The sequence below is a fragment of the Fistularia commersonii genome, chromosome 26 (genome assembly GCF_037954325.1).
Source record: "Fistularia commersonii isolate RoL2024-O1a breed Wild chromosome 26, RoL_Fcom_v1.0, whole genome shotgun sequence".
NCBI lineage: Eukaryota > Metazoa > Chordata > Actinopteri > Syngnathiformes > Fistulariidae > Fistularia > Fistularia commersonii.
In genome coordinates this window covers 4,225,243-4,240,848 of record NC_141309.1, presented here as the reverse complement: position 1 = coordinate 4,240,848, position 15,606 = coordinate 4,225,243, and the positions used below count along the sequence as shown (strand labels likewise).

At 38.2% G+C, this 15,606-nt stretch overlaps 1 protein-coding gene across 7 annotated transcripts in view; it reads left to right on the top strand.

The window, feature by feature from the left end:
- The window catches only part of ccser1 (coiled-coil serine-rich protein 1), a 118,346-nt gene that overhangs the window by 57,864 nt on the left and 44,876 nt on the right, over positions 1–15,606 (top strand). For 3 of the 7 annotated variants that reach the window (XM_086173566.1, XM_086173567.1, XM_086173568.1), the window contains exons 9-11: positions 141–218; positions 4,072–4,152; positions 13,372–13,420. In XM_086173566.1, coding sequence (XP_086029692.1) covers positions 141–218; positions 4,072–4,152; positions 13,372–13,420 — 208 coding nt within the window. Of the gene's footprint in view, positions 1–140; positions 219–4,071; positions 4,153–4,244; positions 4,869–13,371; positions 13,421–15,606 lie in introns of those variants that run through there. The other 4 variants (XM_086173565.1, XM_086173564.1, XM_086173570.1 and 1 more) reach the window with 2 other exon arrangements.

The window sequence follows — 15,606 nt, the reverse complement described above, 5'->3', positions numbered from 1 at the left end:
TTCTAAGTGACAGACATTTGTCACGCTGTTTGATTTCATACGTTCCTTTTTTAATCGTAAAGCAGCGTCAGTTTTTGGAGCGCGTCTTGGTTTAAGTAATGTGTAACATGACAGTAACATGCTGCCTTCTTTCTTTTCAGGATCCCGCAAAAGAGGAGACTTTGCATCAACAACTGAGAGAGAAAGAGGAGCTGATTATCAGACTACAAAGTGAACTGGTACAAATTCTTTACTAAATGTACAAAACAATAAGCAGGTTTAAAAACAGGAATAAAAGAGATGTGATCAATTCTAGTGACAGTGAGGATTAGTCAAAATTATCAGTCAAAACATAATGAAGGTTGAAGTGCAATTATTAGGTGTTTTTTTTTCTTAACTGTGAATCCCAATCATGATGATTTTTAAAAAGAAATGGAATATTTTGCTTTTGATAGCGACTTTCCTTTTTTGTTCCCATCTCTCCGTTGAAACATGAGACCAAATCAGTCGAGAGGATGGAGTGACAGGAAAAGACTGACCACAAAATTAGAGGGGAAATGAATGTGAGAATGGTTTGACGTTGGCTTGAAGTCACACCATCAATATGACATGGCGCTACACCAGGAAGCCCATCTTTTCTGTCTTTGTTTATGTAAACTGCTTGTTCCTGCCAACTTAATGCAATAGCAGAGTTATTAGGGGCCCACTGCAGCCAAGAATATAATTTTTATGAAAATTGCCACTGTAAAAACTGTAGGGAAGCAAAGTAATTTCCATGTTTGGATATATGAAATTAAAGTATTATGTGTTGATGGAATGCAAATATAAATCTCATTTGCTCAGTATGTAGCACATTATGTTTTTCCCCATCCATTTGGTTGTGGAGTCATGAGATCCTCAACAAAATTGGTCCATATTGCATCGCGATTGCTATCTTTAAGTCACCAATTTATCACCTGCTATACTGTGTCACAGCAATGTGCTAGGTACTTAATACTAGGCTGTTTAGCGGCGCTCTGAGAGATGCTTCTCCAACCCACTGACTTGAGTCTCATTTAGCATCTGTTTGTTTGATCTCTTTCCGGCTCTCACATGTAATTATTCTCACTCCTCCTGGCCTCTCCCTTTGTTCTTATTGGACTGAAAGAACGATCTTCACATCCCCCCAGGAACAGCGCACTCTTTCTTTGTAAGCCTGTTGATTTAGAGTAGAGATAATGCTGAAAATGAGGCACTTTGGTTTCCATACTTCCACACTGACAAACCTGTCATTTTCATCGGGCACTCAGCCAGTTACTGGGATAATATCTTATGACTCTTACACCTTGTGTCTGCTCAGGGCATGAGTTTTCTTCTTGCTTCCAAAATTTCTCAAGGTGGGTGTTTTTTTTTTTTTATAGCCTGAGACCCAGCCAGGTTGTCATTTTAGAAAATTCATTATTATTAGTAGAAGTTAAATTTTTAGCACATTGAATACACAAATATTTTTTATCCTATTGTTCTAACTAATCAATATAATTGTTATTTTTGCTGGCCAGAGCACAAATTGTTTGGATTTCATATCCCGTTATTAATTTCACAAGGAAACTATATTAATTAAAACTTGGTATTAAGTTTATGTAAAGTTGGAAAAACGATATCTGCTTGTGTGATTTTAAGATTTATTGCATATATAAACTCCCAGCAGTGTCGGGGACAATAATTAGTCTGAGGTTCACACACAAAAATGACCGTAACACTGAAATACGATGATAATGTATCAATATCTGTTCATTCAACAACTGTAACATTAATGGTACAGTGAAGTCTCAAAAATGCTGATTAAACCAGTTTTAGGTATTGAATACCATGTTCATCTCCGTAGATTTAAACATGTCGTTACTAAGTGCCTGATTTCATTTAAGGACTGAAGGTACACCTTCTTTCAAAGTGAGGGGTCATTTGCCGCTGCAGATGGTCATCAGTTTTTAATGGATGTTCATTGTTAGGATGAACCTCCACGACCAGTATAGAACAGTAACACGTTACAAGTTCATATTTTAATATTTAGCTGAATTTCTGTGATGCCAAGGAATATCTGATGTTGAGTACCTATCAAATGCTTTTTGATGAGGTTACTTTTGTCTCTTGTCCTTTCACGTATATATTGTTTATTATGATTTAAAATAGATTGCTAGATTTTTATTGACCTGCGTCATAAACATGTTCTGAGCATAGAGCTTTTCCATCGACTGCACACGTGGCACTCAGAGATGGAAGGGCTCAGTATTTTGAAGCTTGAATTCATGTCTTTTTTCTTAAACGTTCTCAATGTGATAGTACTTGAGATAATTTTCTCAGCAATGGCTGAGTAAAGCATTCTGAAATTGTGGCTCTTGATGCCTCAAAATGATGTTAATATTTTAAAATCAAGAAAGATCCAGGGATTTTGGTGTATCTTGAACCCAGTATCACTCCATAACAGTCCAAATAACATTCAGTCTTTAAGTCAATCACATTTATTGTGAGCACGGTCCATGACTTTGCAATGCTGCATTTGTGAATTCACTTTTGGTGGATACCACATTCCATGGGAGAGGTCGCTGGAAGTAATTGGCAACAGAGCAGAACTGAGCAGCCTTACCTGAATATCAGATCCAAATCTAAATGAAAACTTGCAATTGCATGCATCGGTTTCTATTAGCTAGGTAAGGGTACCTAGATTTGTTAGCCTTGGGCTTTTCCTTATCATATATGGTTACCACACCTACAGTGCTTCCAGGTCATACCCCTGTGTTCAACATACTTTAATGTTACAAGACCTAAGTCTTGTTTTATTTATGCACAAATATAAGATCTGAATGTGCATATAGATCTGTTTTATATGTGTTACCATCAGCTAGATTCGACTCATAACTATGAAACTGTATGATTTTATTTCTGTTTTTATATTGCCCATCCATGGGGAGAACATGTGAACTCCACACAGAAAGGTCCCCTTGCCAGAATTGAACCAGGGTCCTTTTGTGCTATGACTAACCCCTGTGCCACCGTGCTGCTGTTTTTATATTTAATAATTCCGTTTTTTCCATTATATTTCACAGTTCACTGTCCTAAAATAAACAATATAATTTAATGGGATAGTTTACTGAAGTCACATATGATCTATGACTTTTTGCCAATTGGACAGCCATGTCTGCCATAGCTTAGATATAGTCACATCACTAGCAGTCAATATTAAGCAGTTTTCTCCTCGGTACTAATGAATCATGTTAAAGGTTTTTGCTCAGACTGCAACATTTAACTGTGGAGACTGGGACTTGTTTTTCACATCACTTATTTATTTTTCGTCTTTTGAAATGATCTGTCAGCTTACTTCCGTTGAGGATTTCTGCCTTGAGCTGCATCTTAAATGGTCTGTCCTTATTCCTGAAATATTTCTCTTTATTTTTAACCTGTTATTGTGGCCTGTCCTAATTTGGTCGATACATTTTAATCAGGGTTAATGAATTTCTCTATATTTTCTAGTCACTTTAACTTTCAACCAATCAAGGTTTCTTGCCAATGAAAACTCTGAAGTGAGCATGTCTGACTTATCAGTAATAAAATGCTCACTTTGGACACTATGTTCTGTTTTATCATTTTCTCTTACTGGTCACACAAGGGTAACGTAACAGTCTGCAGGTTTCTTATCATGGTAGAATTTATTTTGCAGGAAAGGGTACGCATATTTCTCTGCAGGTTTTTGTCTCTATATCTAGCAGTAGAACCACCTATTTATTATTTTCCACAAGGGCCTTTCCTCCTGGTTGAACGTCTATGTTATGCATTTGACGTTACAATTTTTGAGTGGCCTCTGCTTTATTATTTGGCAGTACAATAATTTCACTACAGTTCGTCCACTTGTAGGAGCGAGCGATTTCCAAAGGCATCATGCTCAACGTTTTAAGTTATTTAAAGTTATGGTTGATGTTCTGTGTCAAGGCAAGGCCTAAATCCTATTCACAGTTAATGCTATCCACGAGGATAACATTTAGCTGTTCTAATTTATATGCATTTGATGTTCCTTTTTTCTTTTGGCGATCACAGACAGTGTGTTTTATTTGTAAACAGGAGAGTGCCAAAGCTGCTATGAAGATGAGAGACCGCCAAATGACTGACCGTACAACACAGACGGAACACATGGGCTCAGAGGTAAGATACGCATCGCCAACCAGACCGAATGGTAACTCTTGAGCGCGTGCACCTTCTTCTCCTTTCTCTTAACTCTTTTTTTTCCTTTGCAGTCTTATCTTTCACAAAGCCTCTTTTGCTGAGACACAGCAGCCATTTCTCTATCAACGTACTTACCCTCATTCTGGTTATTCCCATCCCTTCAAGAACATCTTTTCACATTGAGCTGATGCTCCAATCCGTCATACTCTCTTTAAAGATATTTTACTGCAGTGACATTCATATTATAGTCCACTGTCTGCACCTCCCTCCTTCCTCCTACTCCCATGGTGCTCGTGGAGGGTGCAGCGCTGGTTCTTACCTGCCTGCCTGCTGAATGCCCTCAGTTGGCATGCCCCCTTTGGTTTCACGAGGGGCTGACAGTATGGGAACGCAGCAGAGTTAATGGATGACTGTCTAAAAATGTCTGGCTGTAATGAAAACAGGACCAGAGTTTTGAGGTCACTTTCCCGGTTTCTGTTTTCTGTCTCCTACTGCACATTTTTTTTTTTATCTCATGTGCTACTCTCTGAATGTTTATGCGAACAACAAATGGAGTTCATGATATGAGAACAATTCACCATCTCAGTAGCCACTTCTTTGGTTAAGATATATATCTCTTCCAAAACATGCTTTTTGAATTCATTTTCATATATTTCCTATTCTTTGAGTGCCACCGAGAATGACAAAATCTCAATATTTTCAAACTAAAATTGGCTTTTTCAGATTTTCCCAGAGATGATGCGATTTTTGAATATCAGGCCATAACAATTGTATCTATTCTTTATTACTTTTTTTGTATTTTTACAACGCTATGATACCATTGGTGTTAGTAGTTATTGATAAATTCATGTGTCCAGCTAGATACAACTTTGACTATGATACTCATAGCCGATCATCGCAGGCATAAAGATGGACTACAAACAACAGGAGTTTGAATCATTGAATCAGATTTGATTTTGCTCAACATTGATAATTGCACAACAAAGTGGATTTGACTCAGAGCTGTCAACATATTTGAAAAAATTAAGTCCTTGCAATTTTTATTCAGGTCTCTAAATTCAGTTTTTGGATTTATTATCACACATTCACGTTATTAAGGATAAAACTCAGTATGAACGACCATACTTTTTTTTTTTAGATAACAAAAAAACATACAAATATATCTGCATAGTTTTGTTTACAGTTTGAGGGAAGACTTTGGTTTGAAGTAACTCAATAAGACCCTGATAAAATGTTAAAGTATTTGGAATTAAAGTCTGCGCTTTCTTTAACTTGCACATGGGAACATTGCCTCAGCTTTCACTTATGCTTGTAGTATACCTGAGCTCTAGGCTTTTCTTTTCATTGTTTTGGTTTTATACTTTAATTTAGAGTAGTGATGCGCCTTGCTGTTCTTTAAAGTGCGGTAAGAAATTGTCCTTGGAGTCTGTACTGCAGACATTTTTCTGGTGAGTAGAGTTTCACCAATATCTCGTAAGGCAGCATCTTTTCACGAATTATAAAAGGAAGTTACAGGCGTGAGGAGGCACGCATGCCTTATATAGTTAGATTTGTACAAATATCAGGTAAATCAAAAAAGACTCAATGCGCTGCCTGTTTTTCATGTCAGTCAACTGCAGACATAAGATAAGGTGGCCAGGTAAGAGAAGCGCCACTTCACACATAAATGTGCTCAGTTCACAAGAAGCACTGACATGTTTTGATGTGCCAATTTTTAATTTTATAGTCAAAAAAAAAACATTTCCCCTGCATCTACTGTTTTTTTGCTTATATTATTTCACCAACTGTGTTGTGGTAGAAACATCTTCAGTGTCGCTTCTTCTTATGACAAGACAGACCGACCTTTACAATCTTTTATAGTTCCTGTTCTTATTTTTCAGGGATTAATTTGCTTGTATTTGCTCTAGATCCACAATCAAATGAGGATAACAATCAAATTAGCAGAATTCATTTTGGAAAGAAGTAACCAAATCCCTCGCAATGTAATTTGGAGAACGTATAAATACCACTAGAAATAAATAGTTCATAAATAGACATAAATAGCTCAATATTAAAGGGTGTCTTGAGTCCAGCTAAATGGAGTAAAGCCTTTAACCAGGCGTATTTTTCTCTCATAATTGTTGAGAGTGTTTTGATGTAAATCAGTCTTGGTATCCTCTGAACATGTGAAGTTGTGGGAAGATAATACTAACATTGAAATAGCTGAGAAATGTGGAAATAAGACTGTGGCATGATGAAGTTCAGAGTTAGTAGAGATACTTTCTTGATCCAGAAGGAAATGAAGGCAGATGAACAATAAGAGTTGATATAAGTGTGATTTAAATATGAGCGTTAAATAAAAAAAAAAAAGTCAGAGAATCGCTAAAATAACTAACTACATATATATATATATTCACACACATGCACACACAAACACATACATACTTACATACATACATACTGTATGTATATATACTGTCAACACTGAACAAGTAACTGACATGCACACAGTGGTATTTTGGCAGTTGGCTTCAAAATGCACTTAGCAAAGCTGTTAAATTTTAAAAAAATCCAAGCCATATAATGAACTCCATCAATACAGAGGGTCCAAGTGTGGCCAAGTGTAACCAGATTTGTCTTCACAAACCTCAATGGCTCTTGTCTGCATATCAGTGATGCAGAGACAATAACAGTGGCCTGGTGCTGCTGGTGAAGGTGGTGCAAGTAATTTCCTCTGCAGAGACTGAGCATGACATCTGGTTAAGCCTTTCCAAACAGGGGCTGGTAAAGAAAAAGTCGAAGGCTCTTTGCTTCAGACTCCCACCTTAACCAATAGATATAGAAAAATCTTCCTATTAATGAGAAAAAATCACTGAAGCATCCGGTATAAAACACAAGTATCGATTAGCCCCAAAAGATATTCCAGGAGTTGAAATCAGATCCAATTTCTTTATAACTTGGATATATAACTATTAACAAATTTTGAATTTCAAGAAGTAGATTTGAACAAAATCTAAAATTCGAATGGACAGCTGGCTATGTTGTGTATGAAATAAAAAGGAAAATTATTTCCTGGTTCATTTGCAATTTCTTTCAACAAATATAATTAAGATGAGCAATTAAAAGTTGAAAATAACAAAAGCAGAACATGTACCTTTTTAGCAGCACAAACTTACTTTAAGTTATTGACTTTATGGCTGAATGGTTGGACTTTAAAATCAAAGTTAAATTAATGCCAAACAACAAGCCTGCCACAATATTTATTTTATCATTTATTCGTTTATTTATTTATTGGCAGTAGTAGCACTGGTAGTTGTAATATGCTGGATATTCACTTTTAAGTACAATATGCACACAAGCCAAGAAACCGCTTCAAAACACAGTGAATAAAACATGCAGTATTTGACTGAACTCAGAGTATTGCTTTTGCCTCCACCTGCTGTTAAGAAAAAAAAAAAAACTAAAACAAACTATTAGTAGCGGGATTCCTGCTTATCCCTTGATAATATTCATATACATGAAGATGCTTACATTAAATACATTAGTAGATAACTATATTTATTCTAGAAGCGATTTTGCAGGGTAAGGGAGTTGTTTCCCTTTTTTAATATTTGCAACCATTTGCATTCCCATAAATTTGTGAGCGCCTGTCTGTCTGCGGATGTAATTACATTTATTTTTGTTTTTTAGCAAACTAGCCATTTGTTCTTGCCATGGACAGCAAAGTGTACATTAATAGAAATAATACCGTTGGAATTCTAAATGCAGTTTCAGTGGAATTGGTGACTCTTAACTTGTCAGACAGTATAATCCAATTATTGTAATAGTTGTGTTTCATGCAGCGCCGTTCACCTTATTGTTGCGATGCCGTAATGGAAGAACATATTCATTTATTGGAAATACTAGGTTTAATGGGGTTTTTCTTTCTATTGGTTACCGTACTTACCACTCGCCAGACACTGAAGTTGAGGACACATTCCTGGACTAAGCCACCTAAACTGCTCATTTCAGATTCCTAGTGGTTGGTAACATGGGCAGCAGACCAAACACTGGACACCAAGGACTTGACCTAAAACCTGCTAGAGAGGGAGCGCACATGGGAAAATCAAATAACAGAATGGGTGTTTTATGCCGAGACCTCGAAAATGTCTTACAAATCTTTTGTCTTTGCTAAGTTTTCAATGCTGATTTTGGTTATCTTTTACAATAAATACAAAGTCCAGGTCATCCAACAACCTTTGCTTCAGCAGTCAACTTGTGTTATGGAGGTGCTTCCCACAGCATTGGGCCTTCTTAGCTCATTGCCATCTCTCTTTGCCCCAGGCTTACTTGTTTTGCTTTGCTTTTTGAAAGTATCGGACATCAAAATAATTGGGAAGGGGACTAAGTGCACGGTTGGATTCCAATCATTTCTTAGCAGGCAAGCCTGGTTTACGTGTTCTTTAACTGTTGCATATGAATTTCACCTACTGATGGACTGGTTTTGTGATACTTTGTCAAATGTTTTAAATGAATGCTGTGCCTGTAAGTGGCTGGAGCACTGATCTACAGCTCTGTCGCACTAAACCATTCATTAATTTTTCAAGTGACATTTTCATTTTGTAACAATATGTTCAACTTTCGGCAAGTCTGGCTAGTGGTCAGATGTATGGCGCTGTTATCTATTAAGTCCAGTTCCTTCAAATAGAGCCCTCCATATGCTCATCCCCTCTTGAGTAGATGGGCTCTTAATTAGAAGAGCAGCTGGTTGCCCGCTAGCAAGCTAGTCTCACAACACAGGTGACTTAATTCAGGAGTAGCATGCAGCATGTGTGGCCTGATTTGAGCCCACCCACCACCTCCACCCTCCCTCACAGTTTGCCCACGCCTGTGTGTTTGAGGGGTGGGGGTTAGGAACGTGTGTGTACGTATGTGTATGTGTGTGTGTGTGTGTGTGAGAGAGTCGCTGCAGCAAGGAACAAGCCAATATAGGTTGGCTACCCCAGTACATTCAGGACTGCTGGCTAGCAGGAGAAAGTGTGTCTACAAGTAGGGCAGCTATTTCTATTGGTTCACACACTTGGAGAGGTCAATCATCCCTCTCTCCTGTTTCCTTTACCACCCCCCTATTTTTCCTCCACCTGTATTCCTTCACCTGAAAGTGTCGAAGTTTACTTTTCTAAAAAAGAAAAAAAAAACTCTTCTCCTCTCTTCGCCCCTGTCCTTCACTCTTCTCCGATGCTCTGCAACCCCACACCCTTTGTATCCTACTCATCACCAAGGGACATAGTCCACCCTTAGGACTCTGTGCCTCAGAAATACATGTTAGGCCATTTTATTTTAAAGTTCACGTTTTATCGTAGTTCATAAAGGGCCACTGAATATCACATAAAGGTCAGGAAATTAAACCTTATGGATTTTTTTTGGAGAATGGCTCACTTATTCTCCATCCTGTTTTACTTATTTATTTATTGATTGATTGATTATTGCATAATTAAGCCAATGTGTGTGAGAAAGAAAACCAGATTTGTGTCCAGTATTCACCCAAAGTCTGTGAGGTAATGGTTGCCTCTGAACTGAATAAACGCATTATCAGCTTTTAGGGATTTATGTATTTTTGAAATTTAACAACACTTTATTCTTTACATACATAAATAATGTATCAGTGATTTCTATTCATTTTTGACAGATTATACCCTGTTTGGATATGAATTTTTAAAACCGTCTCTCGGTGTGATGAACACTTGCATGAGTGTAAAGCACAATGAAGGATTACCGGAGCTTCTGCTGATAAAGGCCTGATATTCTCCCAAACTGACATGAATTGCCAGAGAGGCAAAAACACTCACTATGAAATATGAACTAACCCATAATTTTCAGAACTACTCTAAGAAATCATTAAGAGGCGTACGGGGAGAAAAGTACGTGGTTAAAGAATAAACACAGGAGACTTTGAAGGACCTGCAGGGACACTCAAAGATTTGGTTTCTTTTCAGACAGTTTTTCTTTCATTCCAGTCGCAAGTAAATGTTGCGGTCTTTCTTGAAAGTAAGGCTTTTACATTGGTGTCAAAATCCACTGATGATTAGCAACAACTTTCTCAATTTAGTTTTCTGTTCTCAGCACACCCTTTCTCTTCCTTTGGCTCTACATTTCAACATCGGCCATTTCTTTGCTTCATCCCTTCCCTTGGTTCCATCTTAAGATGTCCCTTCACTTAGAGATGAATAAGTATGAAATACTCGGTGCCAATAACGAGCACTCAATAAACCAATCGATTATAATAAGTTATAATCATGTATCCACAGCTGATAACCACCACCTTAAAAAAAAACATGGAAACTGAGAAAAGCATAAAAAGTGAATATTTAAATTTGACCCTTGTGTGATCCCTTAAAAACATTTTTGGTGTAGGTGTTAATAATGCCCCTCAGGAGAAAGGTTTTGAGATCTCAGTGGAAAAAAATAATAAAAAATTGGAAACAATACAACTGACGAGCTAGATTATATAATCTCACCGTTCTGGGTTTACTACTCCAATATGAACCATGAAATGCAAGTTGTTGAACTAAGTGGGAGTTCACAGCCGAGCAGTAAACACGTTTAAATATACAGCGGTGCAATCGTACACCACCAAATGATTTTTCATTGAGGAGCTTGTATGTAACTGACTGTCCTGACCCTTCCAGAGACCAGCCGTTTATTATTTGTCTTTTTTTTTTTTGTATGTCCAGAATTAGTGATCCATCAGGTCAAAGAAACATGTAAGACTTTGGTGAAAGGAAATCCCTTTATTTGTCACATTCGGTTACACATTCAGCTCTGCATCAACAAAATTTGACCTCTGCATTTAACTCATCATGGCTGAAACATGATGGGTTACCACTTAGGGAAGCATTTAGGGTTCAGTGTCTTGCTCAACAACACTTGGACAGGCTAGGGGGAATGCAGAACTCAAACCAGGAATGTTCGTTTCCAAGGGCGACCTCTCTAACCCTCTGCGCCATGTCCCGTTTGCGAAGCCTGCGTGTTGAAGGACTTTGGTTGGTATCTCTTATCTTTTTGGGGCAAGGGGATCCCTGAATAAAATCGTATGATGACATAGATCATGTGAACGTGCGTCATCAGAACTCCCCACATCTGTGCCAATTTCAGCATGGGAATGGAAAGACCGGTGCTGATTTTGGCTATGTAGGTCTCCAACTCCCAAACTAGATCACTTTTTACAGCCGTGGTCCTTACTGAGTAATGGTGCTGGGAGGGATAGGAAAAAGAAAGAATGAAAAAGGAAGAGGATGGTGGCAAAACACAGGGGAGGCAGCATTCTGCCCTACTTAGTTTTTTCTCTTTTTAAGTCAGCCATTACTCTTGCCCGTCCATCTTTTTTTTTCGTTGCATTTTATCATTGCCCCTAGTTTTTTTCATAAATAAATTGCCAATCCAGAACATTTTTCTTGCCTTTTATCTTTCTTAATTTTAATCTGGCTAAACTCTCCACATTTTCATCTTACTTGAACTTGTGGCCCCACCTCCCAGCAAGATACGATACATTTGCTCTTTTTTCATCCATTTTTTGGATTTCATTGTATTCAACTTGATTACATTCCCATCTTTATGCGAAAGTTTAATTATCACTGTATATCACTCAGATCAGTTTCATCTTCTTAGTGTACTCTTTTGACTTTACCCTCACTTTCAGTTTTTTTTTTTATACGACAGTCCTTTCATATTCTATGGATTGTTTAATCAAAAAAAATCATTAATTTGTATATTGTAAAAATGCATCAGTGTTTGCAAGAGGGAAGGAACCAGCAGATAGTGCATGGAAGTGGGAGAATATTGAGGTAAGAGGTGAGTCAATTCACAATCTTGGGGGGGGGGGGGGGGGGGGGGGGGGGGGGGGGGGGGGGGGGGGGGCAAGTGGGGGTCAAGGTAAAGCAGCAAGGCCAAGCTGAGCAGAAACAAGCCAGCAGAGGAGGTGCAGATCAAGAAAGTAAACAAGTGTCTAAAAATGTACCCACACATCTGATACCACTCCTGCACCGAAGCACATCCACAGACTGTGAGGAGGAGGAAGCAGAAGCGGAGGTTTTGACATGGAGGAGTTTATCTCCATTTGGAGAGCTTGCGTCTGTGTCTACAGCTCATTTATCAAATCCCTTGATGCAATGAAAAAAAATGCATTTTTGTATTTTTAATACTTTATTAATCCCTTGCGGGAAATTGTTCTCTGCATTTTACGCAAGATGGATGAACCGTGAGCATCGGGCAGCCACCAAGCAGTGCCTGGGAAGCAGCTCATTGTCTTGCTCACCAACAATTTAATAGACTGAGAGGAGCGAGGGAATCAAACCAGGGACTTTCGGCTCCAGAATGACAAATATTCAGCTATTTATATATGGCCCAGGTGGTATAGAGACTCTCTGGTAATACATCTCACCTCAAATACCTCCAGTGATGGTACTGGTTTTAAACAACAGCTCCCTGAATACTTGTCCCTGATAATGTGCCCTTATTACACGTGTGTGCGTGGGTGTGTATATGTGTGCCTATTTGTATAGTTTGGATGTAGGTGCTCAAGGAGAACAGAATGTAGCGCGGTGCCCTGTTTATCTAGGTCTTTTACTTAATATTCCTATAGTTATGGTTTTTCAAATTGCTTAATTTGACCTGTATTTAAATTTTGAAAATAAGATCGCATGTCATGGTCTTATGTTGCCCTTGACTTTTTTAATCTAACTGTTACCTGAATCTTGAACATGTCAATATCAAATGTCAGTCTCGGCAAGAGGCAGCAGGAAGGGTTTTGTTTGTTGCTCTGCAGTCGCAAACAGAAGGGTGTCATGCTGCCCTGCAATCGGTTGCTTGTTATAGTTAGTTAGTCAGTTTGGTATTTTGGAGATTTTTACACCAGTCTTGAGTCATAGAAGTTGGAGGAAGCTTTATTTTACTTTTGTTGTTTTTGGAGTCGCCAAGCCTTCCAGTAGTGACGCTATGGCAGTTTGGAAATGTTGCTGATGCAAGTATAGATAGATAAACAATTGCATTTACACCAACGAATGCACCAGAGAGAGTTGGGACGAAACACTTGCGGGACTGCTGTCAAATATCAAGTGTTTTTTTTTGTCTTTTTACAAAAGGTCTCAGTAGAGTCTAGAGGGATGCCTCATAAAACCTTTTGTGTCAATGCCCACCCTTTCTTATGGTGATTCCTTGTGTCAACATGTTTTCTATTTCCAGGGAATCAAGGCGCATGGGAGCGCCACTTTATCGTCAAGGAGACAACTGAGTGAGTGTCTCGATTCTGATATCACCTGACTGGACGTGACTGTCTTGTAGTGGTCCAAATCAATGTATTGTACTAGATGGAAAACAAACCAGGGGGTCTTTGTAGAGAGGTCTGATAAGCACACAGCTAAGATGGTTAAATCATCTCAGATCTGTGTTTGCTTTACCAGACAAATTTGCAAATATAGCATTCAACAATATGGTTTTTCTTCATTCAGGTTTTTTTTTTCCCAGAGCCTCATCTTATTTCTATGTTTCTTTATTTCATTCCAGCATGATTAGCTTGTGAAATTGCCTAATTTAAAATACATATATATTTATATGAAAACAAATGAAACCCATGCCGACTGAGTGAAGTGAAACCATGAAAAATTGGTTAATATGATCCATTTTATGTGGAAATCAAGACCTTGTATGGAGACCCCCTGAAAAAGGAATGCCACCTGCACTCCCCTGTCCCACAGTGTAGACAAGAATGCAGCCTGTCATACCTTTACTGGTTTTACCCCACTGGATGGTGACCCGTTAGTGATGTTGGCATCAAGAACTAATCTACTTTGGTGTTATCAATAAATTTAAACAAGATTGCATCAAAGAAGCTGATGAAACAGCTAAAGTAATAATTTTAGAGGTCAGAAACTGCTTTTCATAAACTATCTGTTCAATCATTACTCAGAAGTTAAGATAATGTCTCTTTTTTTAATTTGACAGCTCATATGGTTATTTTTTTTTTAATGTCAGTAATTTTTGCAAATGAAATGCGCACAGATGTTGAACCACAAGGATACCGCTTACGACTGCATATTATAAGTTAAAAAAGACATTAAAGTGCTATGCATGGCAGATAAAGTATTCCCCAAAGATTTCAGCACTTTTTGTTTAATGCATATATACTTCTTTTAAATAACAGGACATCCAGGGAGTATATTTTTGGCCCTGCCTTCCCTTGCAAATGCAAGTGACACAGTCAATTCCTATCAGAAACAATTATGCCGGGAATTCAATTTCCCCTAAAATCAGGGATTTACAAATTATTATTGTTGAAGCTTTTCATACATGTAACTTGGGAAAAACGTCTACCTGTTCCTGGTGTCTAATCCCTACCTACCTACCAACCTATACTGTGTTGTACCAAAGTTGCTGTAAGCATGCTTTAGGATTCAGAGCACCAACATGTGATTGCCGTGTCCCTGCCTTCCTTTTCCTGGCTCTCTTTTTCCTGTTAATATTTGACCTTCGACCCCGCCTGTCATCACACTTGGAATTGTAAACCTACCTGTCACATCACACAGCACCTTTTATTGAACTGTGACCCATCTGTGAGCTTATCCAGACAGGCTCGACCTCCACCATCACCCTCCACTCAGACATACAAATTGCTCATTACATAACGCATAAGCACAGGTGCATAGGCAAAGGCAGTCATCTGTACTCATACGGTGATCAGACTCAACATGCGCAGCCAGTAAGGACGCATTAAAAGCAAAATGTAGCTGTCCTATCTCTGCAGATTTACTTTGAATGTGTGGGTATCTGCCTCGGAAGAAAATGACCTTTATGTTTGAAGGTTAAAGCAAAAGGAGACAATAAGAGCCATTAGCGCTTCATTTGTTTGCTCCTTTTATGCAAGAGCACCTACGCACTTCCGTACTTATATTGGAGTGTTTGTCTTAGGTTGCTTTTACACAAACAACCAGCAATAAATACTTTCATCATCATCTTGTGTGTGAATGTGTATTCGTGATTCATTTTGCTTTTTAAACTCTTCAAGGACCGTAATTCTGCACTTTGGAATTGTTATTATTCACTCCTTTACTTATTGCTACTGAAGCAAAATTAATGAGCTAAACACTTTTTCCAAACCAAGGTGAAACAAAGTGGCATAAAACTACTGCTTTTTGGCAAAGCTAGAAGAGATACATAATCCATCTTTTCCCCAAAGATATTTTTGATGTGTCTTAAGATATTCCAAGGACTGCTTAGTGAACCTCGCCTTCTATCACCATTACCTTTTTCTTGTACAAAATTGAAAAACAGGTTCTACATTGTGTTCTAACCCAGGGATTACATGAACGCTAAGATCCAGTGGTATCCCTTTCTTACCAGTAAATCCCAGCTACAGGCATTTAATTTGTAAATTAATTTACAGAAGTTAGTGCGCGTGAGGCACGATCCCTTCATATTGAC